This window comes from Daucus carota, chromosome 2 (assembly GCF_001625215.2).
Source record: "Daucus carota subsp. sativus chromosome 2, DH1 v3.0, whole genome shotgun sequence".
Classification (NCBI taxonomy): Eukaryota; Viridiplantae; Streptophyta; class Magnoliopsida; order Apiales; family Apiaceae; genus Daucus; species Daucus carota.
The window spans coordinates 57,210,315-57,227,685 of NC_030382.2; the positions used below are offsets into that span (position 1 = coordinate 57,210,315).

At 34.4% G+C, this 17,371-nt stretch overlaps 4 protein-coding genes across 7 annotated transcripts; 2 read left to right on the top strand and 2 right to left on the bottom strand.

Moving 5' to 3' along the window:
* Positions 1 to 40: 40 nt before the first annotated feature.
* On the bottom strand, positions 41 to 2,037 carry LOC108206802 (elicitor-responsive protein 3). Of its 2 annotated transcripts, none has more exons than XM_017377213.2 (5): positions 1,879 to 2,037; positions 1,223 to 1,288; positions 941 to 1,067; positions 648 to 762; positions 41 to 438 (listed from the first exon to the last, which is right to left on the bottom strand). In XM_017377213.2, the coding sequence occupies exons 1-5, from the start codon at positions 2,021 to 2,023 to the stop codon at positions 370 to 372; spliced, it is 522 nt and encodes a 173-aa protein (XP_017232702.1). In that variant the 5' UTR covers positions 2,024 to 2,037; the 3' UTR covers positions 41 to 369. The 2 variants fall into 2 exon arrangements, with proteins under 2 accessions (XP_017232702.1, XP_063944486.1); XM_064088416.1 differs by having other exon boundaries at positions 173 to 434; positions 644 to 762.
* A 2,286-nt stretch (positions 2,038 to 4,323) lies between these two features.
* Positions 4,324 to 7,497, top strand: LOC108210220 (bifunctional UDP-glucose 4-epimerase and UDP-xylose 4-epimerase 1). The gene is made up of 9 exons (XM_017381516.2): positions 4,324 to 4,683; positions 5,092 to 5,141; positions 5,284 to 5,419; positions 5,795 to 5,896; positions 6,026 to 6,253; positions 6,390 to 6,471; positions 6,629 to 6,711; positions 6,812 to 6,903; positions 7,094 to 7,497. The coding sequence occupies exons 1-9, from the start codon at positions 4,486 to 4,488 to the stop codon at positions 7,176 to 7,178; spliced, it is 1,056 nt and encodes a 351-aa protein (XP_017237005.1). The 5' UTR covers positions 4,324 to 4,485; the 3' UTR covers positions 7,179 to 7,497.
* A 704-nt stretch (positions 7,498 to 8,201) lies between these two features.
* LOC108205747 (uncharacterized) lies at positions 8,202 to 12,887 on the top strand. Of its 3 annotated transcripts, none has more exons than XM_017375798.2 (4): positions 8,202 to 8,361; positions 9,971 to 10,204; positions 10,921 to 11,020; positions 12,416 to 12,887. In XM_017375798.2, exons 2-4 carry the CDS (start codon positions 10,025 to 10,027, stop codon positions 12,670 to 12,672), a joined length of 537 nt encoding a protein of 178 aa, XP_017231287.1. In that variant the 5' UTR covers positions 8,202 to 8,361; positions 9,971 to 10,024; the 3' UTR covers positions 12,673 to 12,887. The 3 variants fall into 3 exon arrangements, with proteins under 3 accessions (XP_017231287.1, XP_017231290.1, XP_017231289.1); XM_017375801.2 differs by having other exon boundaries at positions 8,229 to 8,361; positions 9,945 to 10,204; XM_017375800.2 differs by lacking the exon at positions 8,202 to 8,361 and adding an exon at positions 8,373 to 9,024.
* Positions 12,888 to 13,220: 333 nt separating this feature from the next.
* On the bottom strand, positions 13,221 to 16,378 carry LOC108205746 (cytochrome P450 87A3). Its single transcript, XM_017375797.2, has 9 exons — positions 15,805 to 16,378; positions 15,360 to 15,681; positions 15,121 to 15,270; positions 14,640 to 14,891; positions 14,467 to 14,556; positions 14,284 to 14,362; positions 14,098 to 14,204; positions 13,714 to 13,841; positions 13,221 to 13,624 (listed from the first exon to the last, which is right to left on the bottom strand). Exons 1-9 carry the CDS (start codon positions 16,002 to 16,004, stop codon positions 13,537 to 13,539), a joined length of 1,416 nt encoding a protein of 471 aa, XP_017231286.1. The 5' UTR covers positions 16,005 to 16,378; the 3' UTR covers positions 13,221 to 13,536.
* Between the last annotated feature and the right edge of the window lie 993 nt (positions 16,379 to 17,371).

Consider the following 17,371-nt stretch of genomic DNA (forward strand, 5'->3'; position numbering starts at 1 on the left):
ACTTATTTGTAGTATTAGTACCTACTGTTGAATAGGAAGAGACAAAATAAGACAGGTATTGTATAAAGTCATATCTTAGAGGTTATCAGGTTCTGACTTTTACATTGTTCGTAATGTTACGAGATCACAGATTCAAATAGACCTTTTGTTTCTTTTACTGAGACAAATACCATAATCTGAAACAAATAGGTTCATAATTTATCCAACCAAAGAGAAGAACCAGGAGTCATCCAACCAAACAAAGTACCACGATTACAAAGTGTGCTTAGAAGAAAATACTCAGATACGTCATTAACCAAAAACTATTAGCATTGCGCTTTTCACTCCTGATGTACTTTGATCATGTGATCTAGGATATGCAAATACTGATCATTCCTGGTACGAAGACTGTGTCCACCCTCCATAGCTTTCCTCTTCTTGAGAACCCTCATTTACTTCCTGAAGAAGAAGAAAAAAAGATTAGAGAAGATCAATATACAGTAGTTTCCCGGGGGGGGAAAGTTGAACAAAGAGTGATGGACTTTATATGGTCAGTTTCTCTCCTTTCCGCTACAGTCAATGGAAGTTTGGTTTGCAAATGCATACGATAGTAATTAGAACAATGTCTACACGATGGAGCTGAAAACTGAACTAAGAACTGTACTTGCCTCTGGAGTAAAAGTAAGACCTACTCGAATCTCCCCACAAAATTCTTCATCTTTCACCACATTGTAAGATGTTGGAGGTATACTCCCTTCCTCAAACAAGGCATCAAGTGGGATTCTGCAATGCATTCGAATTTAAGCTAGTCAACAACCAAAAAATAGTCTAATTGCTTCTATATTACTCTCTGTCCATATATATCACTAAATGTATTGGTTCCTATTTCCATAGAACTGATTTATGGAGCAAATATATCCCAATTATATTACGATAAATTTGGGGAAGAGAGACTACTTACTTTGCTTCGCCTACAATGTCATCTGCTGAACCAGCATCACTATCCATTATTTTGATCGAGAGTTCTGAAACATCACTAGACAAACTGAACACGAAATTCTCATTCCATTCCGGCTCAGATCCCATCCCTGAGGCAAAAACACCACACAATCATTTTCCACTTTACAACTTCTCACAGAACTGCAGATAAAGAATGAAGCTCTTTCTTCAACTGGCAATACCAAAGACACGTCTTTATAACTAACGTAAAAAGAATGGTGTGCAAAGAAACAATGAATTCAACCTGATGCAACACTGCTCTTTTTCTCTTGTGTTCGACAAGTGATGATGACATACGGATCCATATTACCTACACAAAACAATCCTTTAATACTATATAATATGAACAAAATATAAAATTCACAATGTACATCAAACCTCTCCATTCACAGAAGAAATCCACCACTTAACCAATGAGAATTGCTCAATTGTCACAGATATGAACAATGTATGAACCAAATAACATTTTTAAAATCTGATATTAGAACTAACATATTCAGAAGATCAACAAAAAATAGTTCAATCTACTAACAATAATACATAAAGTTGCAGTGTCATAATTTTTCTATATGTTCAATGCTTCAAGTACTACTGGATTAGTGGATTAGCACACTGCACACACATAACATATAATTCTGGAAAAAGGTGGCTTGTTTAATATCTGTTCTATCAAATGCGGGTGTCGACAGGGGCGGAACCAGAGGAGACTAACCGGATCACAACAAATCCGGTGAATGTTACAATTTTTTTTCAAAGTTAAAGAAGTAAATATATAATCAGATTTCCCAGATCAGCAGACGAACACAAGGAACTAATAATGGATCTTGATCATCTAACATATAATTAAGTATAGCAGTAATACAAGAAACACACGCAAACAGAGAATTGAAATTAACATACAGAGAAAATCAGAATTATCGAGGCCTTTAGCAGCAATGAGATGAACCCCAAGTGATCCTCGTGTCATTTTCTTGAACAAGAAGTTGAGATTTTTGGGATCTTGTTTGTGAGTACTCTGTTGTTCTTTAAGGTGATGATGAATCATGAAACAAGAAAATCGAAAAGTCTTTATGTTTTCTTTATTACATGGACCCTGCTGACATGTACTTGGATCAGGAGGGATCCATTTGAGATGGTCCGGATTGTGGTGGGCTGCTCCGACCCGGAATTCAGACAAAGATCTTGTTTTGTGGGTCCTGGATCTTTTTCTTTTTAGCTGATTATCCTTATATCTTAGAGCATCTCCAACGGCGTTGGCTATAATCGTTGGCTAAATTGGACCTGTAAGACTTTATGTAAAATTTGCTGAACCTGTAACACATTTTGCTTCAATGGTATTGGCTATCTTGGTTGGCTATAATTTAAAAGTAGTATGTTATTAATATTTCAAATTGTTAAAATAGAATATATCAGTTCAATATGGTAATAAATGATGTGCAATCTTCCTACAGATTTTCTTACAGACCTGTAGAGGTTCGACAAATTTAGCTATCCATAGGAGGTTGGCTAAAATTATAGACAACAGGTGGGCGTGGTTGGAGTGTACTTTTTTGACGATGTTGGCTATAATTTTTAATTATGGTATGCCAACTCACATTTTAGCTAAGGGTACTCTATGGTTGGAGATGCTCTTACGTTTCTGATCTATCTTGATCAATCTTGCAATTCTGATCTTATCTCGATCAATTATCGCAAATGACCATAGTTTTGTAGGGACAAACTTGAAAAAATATTATAAATTTCTGGAAATAAGATATCCATCACCTATTAAATTTCTAATAATTATTGCAAATGATAATAGTTTCTAATAAATTTTGGAATGAGTGAAAATCGAGCATGCATAGAGATTATTCACATATTTTATAGGACTTGCAGGTAAATATAAAATTATTTAATTTTGTAAATTATTAAATAATTTATCGTACTATATAAATGATTGTAAAAGTTGGAAACAAAAATTAAACGATTAATTAATTGATTGATTGATGACTAAAAATCTATCGAAGAATTTTTTAATCAAATCGATAAATTTAATATTTAATTGATAAATTGAGAAGTGAGGATAAAAACAGTGGAGAGATATCACAAAAGTTTGTTCCGAAATTTTAAAATATATAAAGAAAGATGACACCGCAAAATGAAAAGTATACAAACAAGAATTTGTATGAGGACCTAACAATTAATGAAAGCAAGTGGCACTAATTTCGTTCTCTGCTTCTCTTTTTCAATCAATGCTACCGGTAACTAAACAAAGAAATACTCGCATGAAATTAGCAAAAACCGATAAATAAATAGTCGCATGAAATATTAGTTGTTGCATCATCCTTTTCAGAAGCAATCAATTCCATTCCTCTGTTTCTCGCTTCTTATCCATTCCATCCGGCACGGGCGAAATTAGGGCCACTCGGCCCACTCCAGACTAAAGTCACTTTCAAAATTTACTAATTTTCTTTTTTTAATAATAAAAACGATAACTCTGGAGAGGGTACCAATAATTCAACGAGTATGCATGAAACAGGTACTTGTATTTGTATATACATTTTCTTCGAAATATCGTTTAACTGTCTCTTTATGAGAACAGGCGATTGCAAATTAGTGTTTGTTTCACTCGATAATTGGTGTAGATATCGCATGACTTTTTATTATTAGATTAACACCTTTGTTTCAAAAAAAAAATTAATAATAAAAATTTGTTTTTATCAATGATAATTCCTAACTAAAATCAAATTAATTTTCAAAAATTCGGAATCGTGAGTTATGCACCGGAAAGAGTCAAGAAGTTGTACCCATTGTCAAGTACTCCTCTGCATACACTTTTTCTATTTTTAACTGCATGTTTGGTTGCATCCGGGAATTAATTTCCTATGGGAAGTAGTAATTTCCTGGTAATTAAAATATATAGGAAGTGAAAAAAATTGTTTGATTGTTACAGTGGAATTTAAAATCATGAGAATTTCCAATGACCAAGGGTGGGGTGGGTTAATAACTTCCTACAAATCATGGGTATTCATACTTCCATGGAAGTTGCTCTTCCCTTACTTTTGTCAATCAAACAACTTCATTTATAGTTACTTCTTAGGAAGTTGAAATTCCTGGGTATTGAAGAGGCAACCAAACGAGCACTAAGATCAAAATTCAATCAACTTTCCGATCATCCTTCTCCTTTTTTAGGGTTATAAAACACATGAAATAGATTTAACCGGCGAAGATACAGATTGATTTATGATTAATCAACATTTAATCAATTTGATGAGTTAATAAATTGATCGGCAATCACTGGTAATTAATCTCTGATTTGAACAACAACAATAAAGATAATACTTCCCTCGATTTTGTCAATAAATAATGGCTACCTTTCCTATCTTATCTCCCTGTCTATCCAATTTTACGTGTACGCTTTCTTGCATGTACAAATACTCTCTCTATAAATTCTTTCTCAACATCACCTTGCCTTCACGGAACTCTCCCTTCACAACTTGATATCATAAATATTTAGCTTTGTTTTTGATGGGTTCACTTGAACAGCAAACCATTTTAGTCACCGGAGGCGCCGGTTTCATTGGCTCTCACACTGCGCTTCAGCTTCTTCAACAAGGGTTTAAGGTTCATGTCATTGATAATCTTGATAATTCTGTAAAAGAGGCTCTTGATCGAGTTCGAGAGCTGGTGGGTCAGGAGCTTTCCAATAATCTTTACTTTCACTTGGTAATCTTTCGCTTCTTGTGTTTTATCAATTTTCAAGATTCGATGACACTAGGCTATTAACGAATCCTATATTTTAAATTAGTTGTAATTATATCAATTTGGGTTCTTGTTAATGTCGAGTTTTAATATCAAGAAAGTGTCTCACTCTCAAATTTGTATAGGAGGGGGTCAAATTTTTATTTTTATTCTAATTAGTCGTAACACCACCGAATTTCTGGCTCCACCGCTGTCGGATCATAGTATCATACTACGAATGAGATATAATAAGTATGTTTGGTTTGGTTATGGATGTTTGTCAGATTTTATGTTTGTACTGGATGAATTGTATTTCCAACTTGTGTCTGTAAAATTGGTGTATAAGGGGTTATAGGATGTGCTGAGGTTTTCTTCTTGTGTGGTTCGTTGCAGGGGGATATTCGGAATAAGGATGATTTGGAGAAGTTGTTTTCTACGACCAAGTATGTGATATTGGCCTTTCTGTTGTATACGAAATCTATGCTGTTCTTGTGTTTGGTTTTAAGGAAATTCTTGGATTACGGGATTGTTATTGTTTGATATGATCATGTGAAATTTGGGCTTATTGTAATTGATGTGAAATAGGTTTGCTGCTGTAATTCATTTTGCTGGCCTTAAAGCTGTTGGTGAGAGTGTTGCTCATCCATTTCGGTATTTTGACAATAATTTGATTGGATCAATTACTTTGTATCAAACAATGGCCAAGTATAACTGTAAGAAGGTTTGTCATCTCTCCACTTGAATATTTTCATATCTGTTCTAGTATACTTTTGTAGGATAATCTCGATGACCAGATAGTCTCCAGTGTTATTCACAACTGAAGCCTGATTTCTGTCTCGAAAGAGTTAGGTTTTAGGTTCTTCTAAAGCTTTATACAGCTCTGTTAATCGACTTGTCTTGATTCCTTCGTAATTACCTCATGATAAAAAATTTGAAACCATTAGCAGTCTGCTTTATTAGTGTAATCAATTCCGAAGAATGTATAAATGAAATGGTAGCAAGTAGCAAATTTATTGTCAGCACAAATGTGAAATCAGGTTTTAGTTCTCTTTCTGTGTAATAATTAACATGAGAAACTAATTCTCTGGTTTTGTAGTTGGTTTTCTCTTCATCTGCAACTGTATATGGGCAACCTGAAAAAATCCCTTGTGTCGAGGATTTTGAGCTGAAAGCTATGAATCCATATGGGCGCACTAAGGTATATAGCTACATATCATATGTTATCCCGAGTACCTAACAAATAGTAGCATCTTCTGTCCCTCAGTGAGTCAATTACATCAGTATGGGTATTACAATCTTAATAAGTCGTCTTTCTGTGTTTTGTTAGCTATTCCTTGAAGAAATTGCACGGGATATTCAAAAGGCAGATTCAGACTGGCAAATCATTTTATTAAGATATTTCAATCCTGTCGGGGCTCATGAGAGTGGTAAACTCGGTGAAGATCCCAAAGGCATTCCTAACAATCTTCTGCCTTATATACAACAAGTTGCTGTCGGAAGATTAAGTGAGTTAAATGTATATGGTCATGATTATCCAACACCAGATGGTACTGCGGTATGTGTGCTATATTCATGTTATGTTCATCATTAGCTCATTCTAATTTTCTGCTTCAATTTAGGTTATGACACCTATAATCACATGACTTTCTTGAACCGGATGCAAACCTTTATATGATTCTCTGATTTTACAGATTCGTGACTATATCCATGTTATGGACCTAGCAGATGGTCATGTTGCTGCACTCAGAAAGCTTTTCTCGACAGATAATATAGGTGATTGCATCATTTTGTAGATAATTACATGCATATACTGGTATTATTACTCTAGAGCTGGTGCTTTTTAAGCAAGACCTCCATTTAATAATATTAAGCACCCCTACTCTTGTATGGTAGTATTTCAGGCTTCATGTTATATTGTTATTGCTATCAGGTTGTATTGCCTACAACCTAGGGACTGGTTGTGGCAGATCTGTGCTAGAAATGGTGGCTGCATTTGAGAAAGCATCTGGAAAGGTAATCTGTCTTGTGCTTGGGCCCTCTTTTTCATTTATGCTACATAGAAAGGAGGTAAGAACATACTTTTTATATATTGACTCTGGAACATATGATACAGAAAATCCCTCTGAAACTATGTCCGAGAAGGCCTGGAGATGCCACGGCTGTGTATGCATCAACAGAAAAGGCTGAGAAAGAGCTCAATTGGAAGTAAGTTATAAGTTTTCAGTATTTTAAGTTTCAAGTTTTTGAAATTCACGAGTTCCTCGGTAATTTTATGACATACTGATATCCAAACACTGAGGACTTGCTAATCTAAAAAAAAGGAACTACAATGGAATTGATGTTTGCAAACATTCTAAAAGTCTCATGTAGTCATATTTCTCGGAATTTATGTCAGGGCCAAGTATGGCGTGGACGAGATGTGTAGGGACCAGTGGAAATGGGCAAGCCAGAATCCATATGGCTATCATTCCAAGCATTAGTTGCATACACTATTTAGATTGACAGCAGTTTTTCAAATAATGAAATAGTTGGATACCAAATGGTTACCAAGTTCCCTAGCTATCCTTTATAACCACCAATATGATGTCAGTATTGCCTGTATGTTGAAATAGGAATCTTGTTTATTCCTAAATGTGTCATTGTATGGATTTTCATGTTTCAGTGGAATAACTCAACTACTGAAGTAGTCTGGTTTGTGTCTCAGTTCCATTGAGAAATCTATATGAGACAACAGTGCTTCCACTGGGATGATTGCAATAAAATTATAAGTATATAATAAAAATGCTAAGAGTTGAATCAGTGTTCAACATATTCACAGAGCTAATAGGTTAGCTCACACTCCAGCTAAGTTGCCTTGTTTGTCTGGAAGTGTTAATATGTATTATTCTCCTCTGCCTGATGTGTTGGAGATGATCCGAATTGATTGTATGAGTTGATTTCTAATGGAAATTCTAGTTGCAAAAAAAAAAAAAAATGTTATATTAACGGTTATTTAACATTTTCTTACCCGTTCAAATTGACTATTAACAATAAAATAAGCAATAAAATAAGCTGGAATATAACATTAAAATTTTATGTAGTTACTACAACTTATTTTAATAAATCTTTCATATTTTAACTATTTTTATGCTAAATATAATAGTTAATTTGAACCAAATTTAGTTTAAAAATATAAAAAAACAAAATGAGATTTAAAATATGAAGTTGCAACATGTAAAAAAATATAATTTGAGTTAAATATAAAATTCTTCCAAAAATAAGTGGTACAAAATATTTATTAATTTATACTATATTTTTAAAATAATTAATGTTATATTCAATCTAATTTTTAATAATTAACATTCTATCTGTAGAGATGCTTTTACAATTTTCAACCATATAATTAAAATTATAATTTATTTGGTAAATATAAATATCAAATTAATAATTCTATCTCACAAAACTATGAAGAAAATATATATACTTTTTCCAATAAGATCAAAATTGTCAAAAAAAGCGAATATTATTATTCCAATAAGAATTGCGTATGGTACAGACTACAGAGCACAGATGGTCACCAAACAAACATGTCAAAACGACGCCGTACTCTTGGTTGAAGTCAACAGTAACAAAATGATGATCTTGATCTTTCAATCTTTCGGATCTCCATTGGATCTTTAAGCTGTAAGCTTCTCCCAATCTTCTTAATTCATATACCCATCAATTTTAATATATTCATATTTAATTCTTTGTTTGTGTATATATAGCTGTATGACTTATATATGGATTTGTTCCTGTGGGGTTTCAAGATTTATATGTGTCGTGTTAATATTATTTTTTTGAATATTTTGGAGCTGGGTTTTTTATTTTGGTGATTTATGTCTAATAGGGTTGAGTACATTGGTGAATTCAGTTTGCTTGTAAATGGGTTTTGTCTATTTTTTTTGTAGATTGGTGTTTTTCGGTTTAGTTTGGATTTAGAAATGTAGTAGGATTTAGAAATGTAGTAGAATTTAGAAATGTAGTAGAAGTGCAATGTAAAGAATAATCACCCGATTATGCGTAGAAAGTATTAGTTGGAATTTTTTAGTTAATGAGCTATTTGGGGTTCAGTTTATGCTACTTTGTTCTGTACATTGGGAGAAATTAGATAACATTATTCCGAAGTGATGTTAAATTAAGTCTATAAGGGGTTGAAGAAATTGATTATAATGGGGGTTCTGGTGCGTCGATATAAATCAATCGTGATAATGTGCGTCAACAAAGAATTCTAATCAGGAGTGAGCTTTATCGGAGTAGTTGATTGATGGGTAGTAAAACCATTGGATTTGGTGTACTTCGAATATGGTAAATGCCTATACTATCATAGAATTGTCCAATTGGCTGTGGTGTGTATTTGTAATTTAGCATTTCAGAATTCATATTGATGCACTTTATCTAGAGTGCGGGAGCATTTCTTAAAATTATACAAGCTGCTAGAAGAGGATACATGCACATTTAAATATATCAGAAGAGTAATGTAATTATGTGCATAAGTTTTCTGAAAACAAGTGACCATCACAGTTTACAAAATCAAATTTTAAATTTTAAACAGCAATTAACAATCCGAAACCCCAATTAACAATCTCTTTATACAAAGTTACAACAGATACCAAAAGATTAAAAAATAACAATTTATCCAAGAATCAATCGAAATATCATACCTTGAAATTTGGAAACAAGTGAAATTGTAAAGGACTGATTGAAATTTGAATCTAGGAAGGGAGAGTCAGAGAGAGAAGGTTGCAGGCCTGTGGGCAGTGGGCACTGGGAGCCAGCCGCCGGGAGGGAGAGCATCCCAGCGGGGGCTAAAAAAAAATATAGACTGTTTTTTTGGGGTTAGGGGGGGGCTCTAACATCCCCTAGCCCCCCTCTGGTTCCGCCACTGTGTCTAGTTAGTTGTGACCGACTTGATTCTGTCAACTCCCAGTACAAGGTTAGCTTATCAAACAAAATATCAAAACAGATGAAGCATGTTTAGGGAAATAAATTTTGATGGGTTTTGGTCACTAGGTAGAAACCTCAGTAGAGTGTTTGATGTAATTTGCGTTTAGTTTGTAAATCCCCAAATAAAGATTAGCATGATTGATGTTACTCTTCTACTTCTTTATGTAATCTTGTATGCTTAATCAACTTACATGTAAATGTACTAAGCATCGCGTCTTTTTTTTCCTTCGCTTCTCTTTAACTTTATTGTAACATTAATTAAAATTGTTATCCGCAAGCAGGTCTAATATCTAATATTTTATGATAGTTCATAGTTGCCGAGTTCTGTTGCTTTTATAAAGGGATATAAGACTATAGTAAGATGGATGGTAGTGACGGAAGTTTAGAGCCCAGGAGAATGGTTTTTGTTACAGTTGGAACAACCAGTTTTGATACTCTTGTTAGAGCAGTGGACACTCAGGAAGTTAAAGAAGAACTATCAAAAAGAGGATACACTGACCTTGTTATTCAAATGGGTCGTGGTTCCTACTTCCCTGCAAAGGTTAATATGAATTATTATTAGTTTGTTTCAAATTGATAGTCTTAATTGTGGTGATAACTTTATAATAACATGAAAGAGATGTGGTACCCTGGCCTTTACTTTTTACAATCGGATAAGCAATGGATTTGTGAGAAATTGGAGTGATAAACTTAACCTTGTCTGCTGCCAAGCTTTAACTTTGATATATGTTTGATAAGCTCATTTCTATCCCTCTACAATCTTTAAGATTTGCTACTGTGCTGCCTTAAATGGGATTTTAGTCATATATAAATGGTGATTTTGATGGTCTTCCATTCTTTCTGATGTTGCGTGAAACAGAGGTGGAGAAGATGGATGACCAATATCTATATTTATTATATAAATCTTGTAAATATATTTTGGTGTTGGAACTTGAAACCACCCTGGTATCATAATTTTACATACTTGGTTTGCATAAAATATTTCTTAATATAGTACACTTTTACACATGTCGAGAAATCCAAATGATAATGGTTCTGTCACATGTCGAATTACCCTAATTTTATCAATCTTGTTTATCAATCTTGTTCTCCTCAAACCTGTTAAATTCGATAGGCTATCTGAACACATAGAATATGAATCAATTTCATTCTTTCTTTTCTTCAAATATTGTATAATTGAATTTCGTTGTTTTGAGTATGTGGAACTTTCTTTAGTTTATTTTCTCTCCTAAGATATATGATTCATTTTTTATGCAGTCTAGTGGAGAAGATGGATCTCTGAATGTAGAGTATTTTACTTTTTCATCTAGCATCGCTGACAACCTGAAAGAAGCATCTCTAGTCATCAGTCATGCAGGTAACACTCAAAGAACTAGGGAATGTCCTTGGGAACATTAGAATGGTATCTAGCTTTTTTCCTGGTTCATTCATCTCTAAAGCACTGATATGGATAAATTTCTTTGGCTTAAGCAGAATTTTGTATATTCTTTTCAGGGCCGTCTGGGACTTTTTTGAGGCCCTGTGCTGACTTTAAGAATGAGACCCTTCTAAATGACAAAACAAAATTTTAATATATTTAAAATAACATGATATCATAAATAAATTAGACTACTACAACTGAAAAATTATTTTTTTTAAGTAGTTAGACTTAAATATGTGTGTGGCCGTGTGGGATTTACTGTTTGTGCAGTCTACTAGTTTGTGAGGAGAGAGAAAGAATAAGAAGAGACGTGCATGGCTGGGTCTTGGGTGTTGAGAATTGATTAGTGTTTAAATAAAATAACGGTAAAAATTAAAGAGATATTAATATTGTATTATATTTATCATGAGTATACCAAAAGATAAAAAGAAGTAGTAATAAATTGGGGGCCCTAAATTTTCATGGGCCCTGTGCCGTTGCACTTCTTGCACTCCCTCAAAACCGGCCCTGATTCTTTTACAGCATGAGCTTATCAAGATTTCATGTTCAGCCAAATCCGGGAACTATGTGCTTCTTAGTAGTTGTGTGTCTGTATATGTAAATGTGTACTATCACAGTATCTCCTGCTCGCAGCCACAAAAGAGAAAACACTTTTTTCTTCCATATTGCTCTGACTAGGATTAATTTGGTCAATATTGCAACAAGCATTTGGCTTTTTTTCCTTCTAGTCTTACCTCGCATATCATGATGATTTATTGATGTCCAAGTTGTTGACTCTGTCTTTGTGGAAGTAAACGAAGACCAAGGTACACCTGCTGAACTCAAACTTTTAGATACACCTCAGCATTGTCCCCTAACCATCCAGCAAAATAGCAAATATACACCGTCCATGAGAAAAAAGGAAATAAATAAATAGAGGGAAGATGGAGGAAGCTTTATTCACAGAATCACAAGAGCCACCATCTTTGCGCGAGTTTGCGTATTCACCAATCCAACTCCCTTAGTAGTCCTTTTTTGTTCTTTCTGTCTCTTCGAATTATTCCAGACAAGATGCATCATACATAGAAGGAGAACTATTAAAATCACTATACGCTTTGTTTAAAAATAATTGCAATGAGTTAGACTCCAGTAAGTTTACTACTGAGTATAAAGACCGTGTATCTGTTACTGCACACACATCTGTCTATACAGTTATGTATTTGCAAAACCAAGTACTACTCTTAACCTTAGGTGGCATGTATAGAACCTTCAGTCACGATAAAAAGACATTAATAAGGTAAGAAATTATCTCTTGCATTGTAGCCTAGTAATACCAGATTTGATTTTCTGCAGGCTCAGGTAGCATTTTTGAGACATTGCGGCTTGGTAAACCACTTATTGTGGTAGTAAATGAAGATTTGATGGATAACCATCAAAGTGAGTTAGCGGAAGAACTAGCAGAGAGAAAACATCTATTTTGTGCTCGTCCCCAAACGCTTTACAATATTATTGCAACTATGGATCTGGACGCTCTCATTCCATACGAATCAGGTGATGCCATGCCAGTAGCTAAACTCATAAATAGATTTCTGGGATTTCCTGATGACTAATGATGTTGTACAGATGTATTCTTTCAGTAGTAAACTCAGAGATCTGTTTCAACTCCTAGTGATGTACTTCTATAAATTTGAAGCTGTACTTGCATTATGGTTTCAAGTATGAATTCTCTGTATGTAATATTTTCAACCAGTTATGCAATTCTTACCTTGTAGGATTTTCAAACTCTGACAGGATTTAATAGAATATAGTTACAGGTTTCAACTTCTCTTTAGTTGCAGGGAAGGTTTTTTTTTTTTTTACTGTAATTTTCACCTTGTGATATGTTCATATTCTTTTCAATTTATAACCCCTGGCTACAACTAACTTATTATGTATCAAAAATTTTGTAATTAAAAAACATAAAAGGACTCCAATCTATAAATTTGTACAAACCCCTAAATTATAATAACTAGAGTTATAAAAAATGGAAAATCATAGGACAGAATTTAAGTCTTCTGAAGCAAACTCCCTTGAACAGATGACAAGATGATATAATGGGCAATCACAGACAAAGGAAGAAAATCTGGAAACATGAAATTTGAAATTTTCAGGCATCTGATAAAATTCAAGAGGAACTGCACAAGCATCCAGTCATAGATGACACAATTATTGCACCGGACCAAGAATAATGTTCTTTTTCTTCAACTTCATATACATATGCTACTACATTGATCTTTCTACACACAGTTGTTTAGTTTTCCTATATCCAATCCAAAACTGAAATTTCTACAAGTGCAAAACTTTCCAGTTCTCATTTCCATCTACCTTCTATGCTGAGTTTGAGCTAATTTGAGTTGCCTTCAGAAACAAAGGATATGTTTTCTCATTCATCTCTAGGAGGCTTGATGATAAATTGTAGTAGTTCCGGCTTTCAATCATTTTCCAGATATCTTAATATGGACGCCATTGGGAAATTGTAAACCAGGAGTACGGATAATGTCTCCTCCTTTGACAAGCAGGAACCTGATGATGTTAGAAGTAAAGAGGTTAGTGTTGTTTCAGGTTTTCATAATCATCACTTAGTTGTCTCTGATTACTGTGTGCTTAGTTACCTGTACTTCGTGACCAGACAGTGGAGGAAAACAGCCATCTGCACTTTGGTGAAATCTGTTCCAACGCAAAATCTCATTCCACCTCCGAATGCCATGAAATTTTTTGATGCACCTTTTCGTTCCATTTCCTGTGTAAATAGATTATTACAGTACATGAGTGTTGGGAATTGAAGAAGTTCTAGCTATAAATTCATAAGATTGGGGGTTCACGAAAACAGCCCCTCTACTTTCATAAGAAGTGGTAAGGTATATGTATATCTTACGAGTGGAATATACTGGGAACGTTATGTTTGGTTAATGTTTCTAGCTATATGGCCGCTAATTTTTTTTTGTTGTCTGACTGCTTAAATGTGCAGAAATATATAAATGCGATCCTTGGCTTACCTCCCATCTCCGTGGATTGAATACAAGAGGATCTTTGTAAGCGGAAGGGTTCAGGTGCACCGCAGGAGGACAGACCATAACTGCCCAACCAGCTGGAATTGTATGTCCTGCATAAGTACCATTACTTCATCAGTAATCATGCATATACAAATTCTGATATCTCATCGTAAATATAATTCAGCTTACCTTTAAAGTTGATATCCTTGAGCGCTTTTCTGAATACACCTGGAACTATATTTGCCAGTCTAGCCGTTTCATTGATGAACTACAATAGCAATAGCAATAGCAATTAAGAATGACAGAACTACTCGGGAAAATGTATCTCAATTATATTTTAAGAACCATACATGTATGAAATTTCTTGCTCACCTGCATTGTAAATTTCATTGATTTGAATTCTTTCCATGTGAGTCCGTCATCCAGGTTTTGCCTTTTGCTTAGGATTGCATCATGTTCATCCTGTAAATTGTATGTAACATCTCAATCCGTTTCTTGTGATGATAAGTCCATCATTGTTGATTTAAAAAAAAATTGTTACTCACTGTTAATTCTTTCAGAACGTGTGGATGATCCACTAGAATGTTGATCGCGTAAGTTATGGCGAGGGAGGTTGTCTCAAAGCTGGCAAACAGTAGCACAAACATCAAATCCAAAGCAATTGCTTCCGTAAGGACTGTATCCTTTTTCTGTAGTTCTTCAAGTACGTAATCAAAGAAATCTCTTTGAAGCCTATTAGGAGTCACCCGTCTCTCTTCTAGCATATGCTTCAACATCTTCATCGCCTTCTTTCGTCCCTGAACAACCACATAAATAAGCAAATCTATAAGATGATACATTTGTATGCACAAAGAGACTGAGTTGAGTGGCTAGTGCCCTAATTAATGACTTTTGTCTTCACTAATATCATATATTGAGACCTTAAGACTTTTTAACTAGGGATTTTGGCCTTCACTGATGAGATAGCATAGGGTTACAAGAACTTTTTGAGGATCAAGTTTAGAATGATATTCGGGTTTAATGTACCTGTAAACACTTGTGATAAGCTGTTCCAGGTATGTTGATCGGGAAGGAGATTAACCCCTTTATAAAAGCTACAAAATTCTCCCTTAAATTCTCTGATGATTTCTCTGGATCATGACTGATCAATTTTTTAGCAGTAAGATCAAATATCATCTGCAGAATCAGCGTATAAGCTGATCAGTATTTAAAATGAGCTTCACTTACAAATCGCCAATGAAACACGGAAATAAGTTTTTACTTACTGTTGCAGTACTATCCTTCACTTCTACACTGTCCTGTTCTGACCAAATCTTCAGGTGTCTTCTTGCTGCCTGTTCGACTTCAGGAAGCATATTTTTTAGGCTTTCAGGACCAAACAGGCTCAGTACCATGCCCTTAAGGTATTTGTACATGAACCCGTGCAATGAACCTACATTCTGCTTTCCAAAAATCTCAGTGAAGGTATCAGGATACCAACTCTGAAACAATTCCCCCTCTTTTTGCAAAACATAGTGACTAAAGTCTGGATCTGCTGTTACTATAAGTGGTCGTCCCACTAAACTAGTCCGAAAAATTGGTCCATGCCTGGAGAACACAACAGATTTTTAAGAATATTCAGTAAAAAGTTCTTATTTGAGTATCATCAGAAGCATGCAGTGCAAATGCAGCATTCTTAAAACAATACTGAAATGTTCTGGTAGCTGTTACCTTCCAAGTCTTTCTTTAATGAAGGGATGAACGTCGGATGATGAGCTAGGGGCGAAAAACTGAAGTGTTTCTCCTAGTAGTGGCAAGCCCATGGAACCAGGGGGTAGCACTCCATTGCATCTAGGATTCCTCCATCTGTAAATCCAGTGCATAATACTTATAACTACCAAAGCTGTAATGGCTAATGCAGCAGACCACATGTTTACGCGATGAAACTGAGGTTAGTTCTATATTAACGTACGAACTGTAATATATTAAATCTTCTGCACCAGAGGATTAATTGAAGAAGGAAACAATGGCATGTGTTTAGTAAGTTGATGCAGTGACTTTATATAGGCTGGCTAGATTCAGCAACAGGTAAATATTTATATGCAGAGTTGGTTTTTTTAAAGGTTTTGCATGGTCTGTTGCTCAGAAAGTTGTGTTAGTTGAGACAAGAATTAGATAGCTAGAAGTTTTGTCTAAAACCCCACTTATAATCCTGCGTAAATGACCTTGCTCATATTTATATTAGTACTAAACTTTAGTTAGCAGAGGTATGAAGCTTGCAAGATGTTTCCGAATCTCCCTAATCTTCCAATGCTGGCATTCCCCGAAGTGCAGTAGTGTGGTAGGTATTTTATCCAGTTGTATTAATCAAAGGTTAGAGCATCTCCTCTGGAGATGCCCCGCAGACTACTTATGTCCTTGTCAAAATGTACTGCAAGAAAAAAGCTAATAGACATTGGTTTCAGACGATGTCTTTCTTTTTTTCGACCGATGTTGATGTCGGTGATATCTATTGTAGACATCGATCAGATATTGATGTCTTTATTAAATTACACATCATTTTTAACTTAAATTAAAATGTCTATGCCACCATTATTTATAAAATATATTAGACATAATTAAGTTTATACTAAAATTACTTGCATTTTTCACATATATTTTTACCTGACGAAGAAAGCTACTCCCTCCATCCCATTTTAAGTGTCCACTTTGCCAAAAAAAAAATTCCCAAAATATGTGTCATACTCTTTAACCCATGCAATTTTTCACTAGTTCCAATATAGTATTAAATACAACCAACTAATTCCAATATGAAGAAAGGTCAAATACACACTAGGAGTGGTGCTATACGTAATTAATTTTTATAAAAACAAGATGAATAGGTGTGTGAAGATAATGATAAAAGCATTACATTAATTGTTTCTTAAGATGTGTGAAATTTGCAAAGTGGACACTTAAAATGGGATGGAGGGAGTATATTCTACGGGCTACTTATGTCCTGGTTAAAAAGTTTTATATCATGAAAATTATACATAATTTATGGAATTATAACGCTCTAATCATGCAAAATTCGGTTTCACTGCTTGATCTAGATTTGCATGACATCTAGATTTTCTCGTACCTGTAGGCTGTAGCTATAACTATACTTGCATGTATTACTTGCAAATGTTTATTCTACCTTTCATGTACAACTGTAGCATTTAGGTAAAGATAACTGTTTTACAGATAGTTTCATCCCCTTGTCTAAAGCACGCACGTACTCAACTAATTTAATCTCAGATTAGTCGATTAATTATTA

Excerpts from the sequence above, each read along its gene's own strand:
- LOC108206802 (XM_017377213.2), bottom strand. The coding sequence starts at position 2,023 with ATGATTCATCATCACCTTAAAGAACAACAGAGTACTCACAAACAAGAT. Across the intron at positions 1,289-1,878 it reads CGATAATTCTGATTTTCTCT|GTAATATGGATCCGTATGTC; the intron begins GTATGTTAATTT and ends TGTTTTGTGTAG. Across the intron at positions 1,068-1,222 it reads AAAGAGCAGTGTTGCATCAG|GGATGGGATCTGAGCCGGAA; the intron begins GTTGAATTCATT and ends TTTTTGCCTCAG.
- LOC108210220 (XM_017381516.2), top strand. The coding sequence starts at position 4,486 with ATGGGTTCACTTGAACAGCAAACCATTTTAGTCACCGGAGGCGCCGGT. Across the intron at positions 5,897-6,025 it reads ATCCATATGGGCGCACTAAG|CTATTCCTTGAAGAAATTGC; the intron begins GTATATAGCTAC and ends GTGTTTTGTTAG. Across the intron at positions 6,472-6,628 it reads TTTCTCGACAGATAATATAG|GTTGTATTGCCTACAACCTA; the intron begins GTGATTGCATCA and ends TATTGCTATCAG.
- LOC108205747 (XM_017375798.2), top strand. The coding sequence starts at position 10,025 with ATGGATGGTAGTGACGGAAGTTTAGAGCCCAGGAGAATGGTTTTTGTT. Across the intron at positions 10,205-10,920 it reads GTTCCTACTTCCCTGCAAAG|TCTAGTGGAGAAGATGGATC; the intron begins GTTAATATGAAT and ends TTTTTTATGCAG. Across the intron at positions 11,021-12,415 it reads TCTAGTCATCAGTCATGCAG|GCTCAGGTAGCATTTTTGAG; the intron begins GTAACACTCAAA and ends GATTTTCTGCAG.
- LOC108205746 (XM_017375797.2), bottom strand. The coding sequence starts at position 16,004 with ATGTGGTCTGCTGCATTAGCCATTACAGCTTTGGTAGTTATAAGTATT. Across the intron at positions 15,682-15,804 it reads ATTAAAGAAAGACTTGGAAG|GCATGGACCAATTTTTCGGA; the intron begins GTAACAGCTACC and ends TGTGTTCTCCAG. Across the intron at positions 13,625-13,713 it reads TGTCTGGTCACGAAGTACAG|GTTCCTGCTTGTCAAAGGAG; the intron begins GTAACTAAGCAC and ends TAACATCATCAG.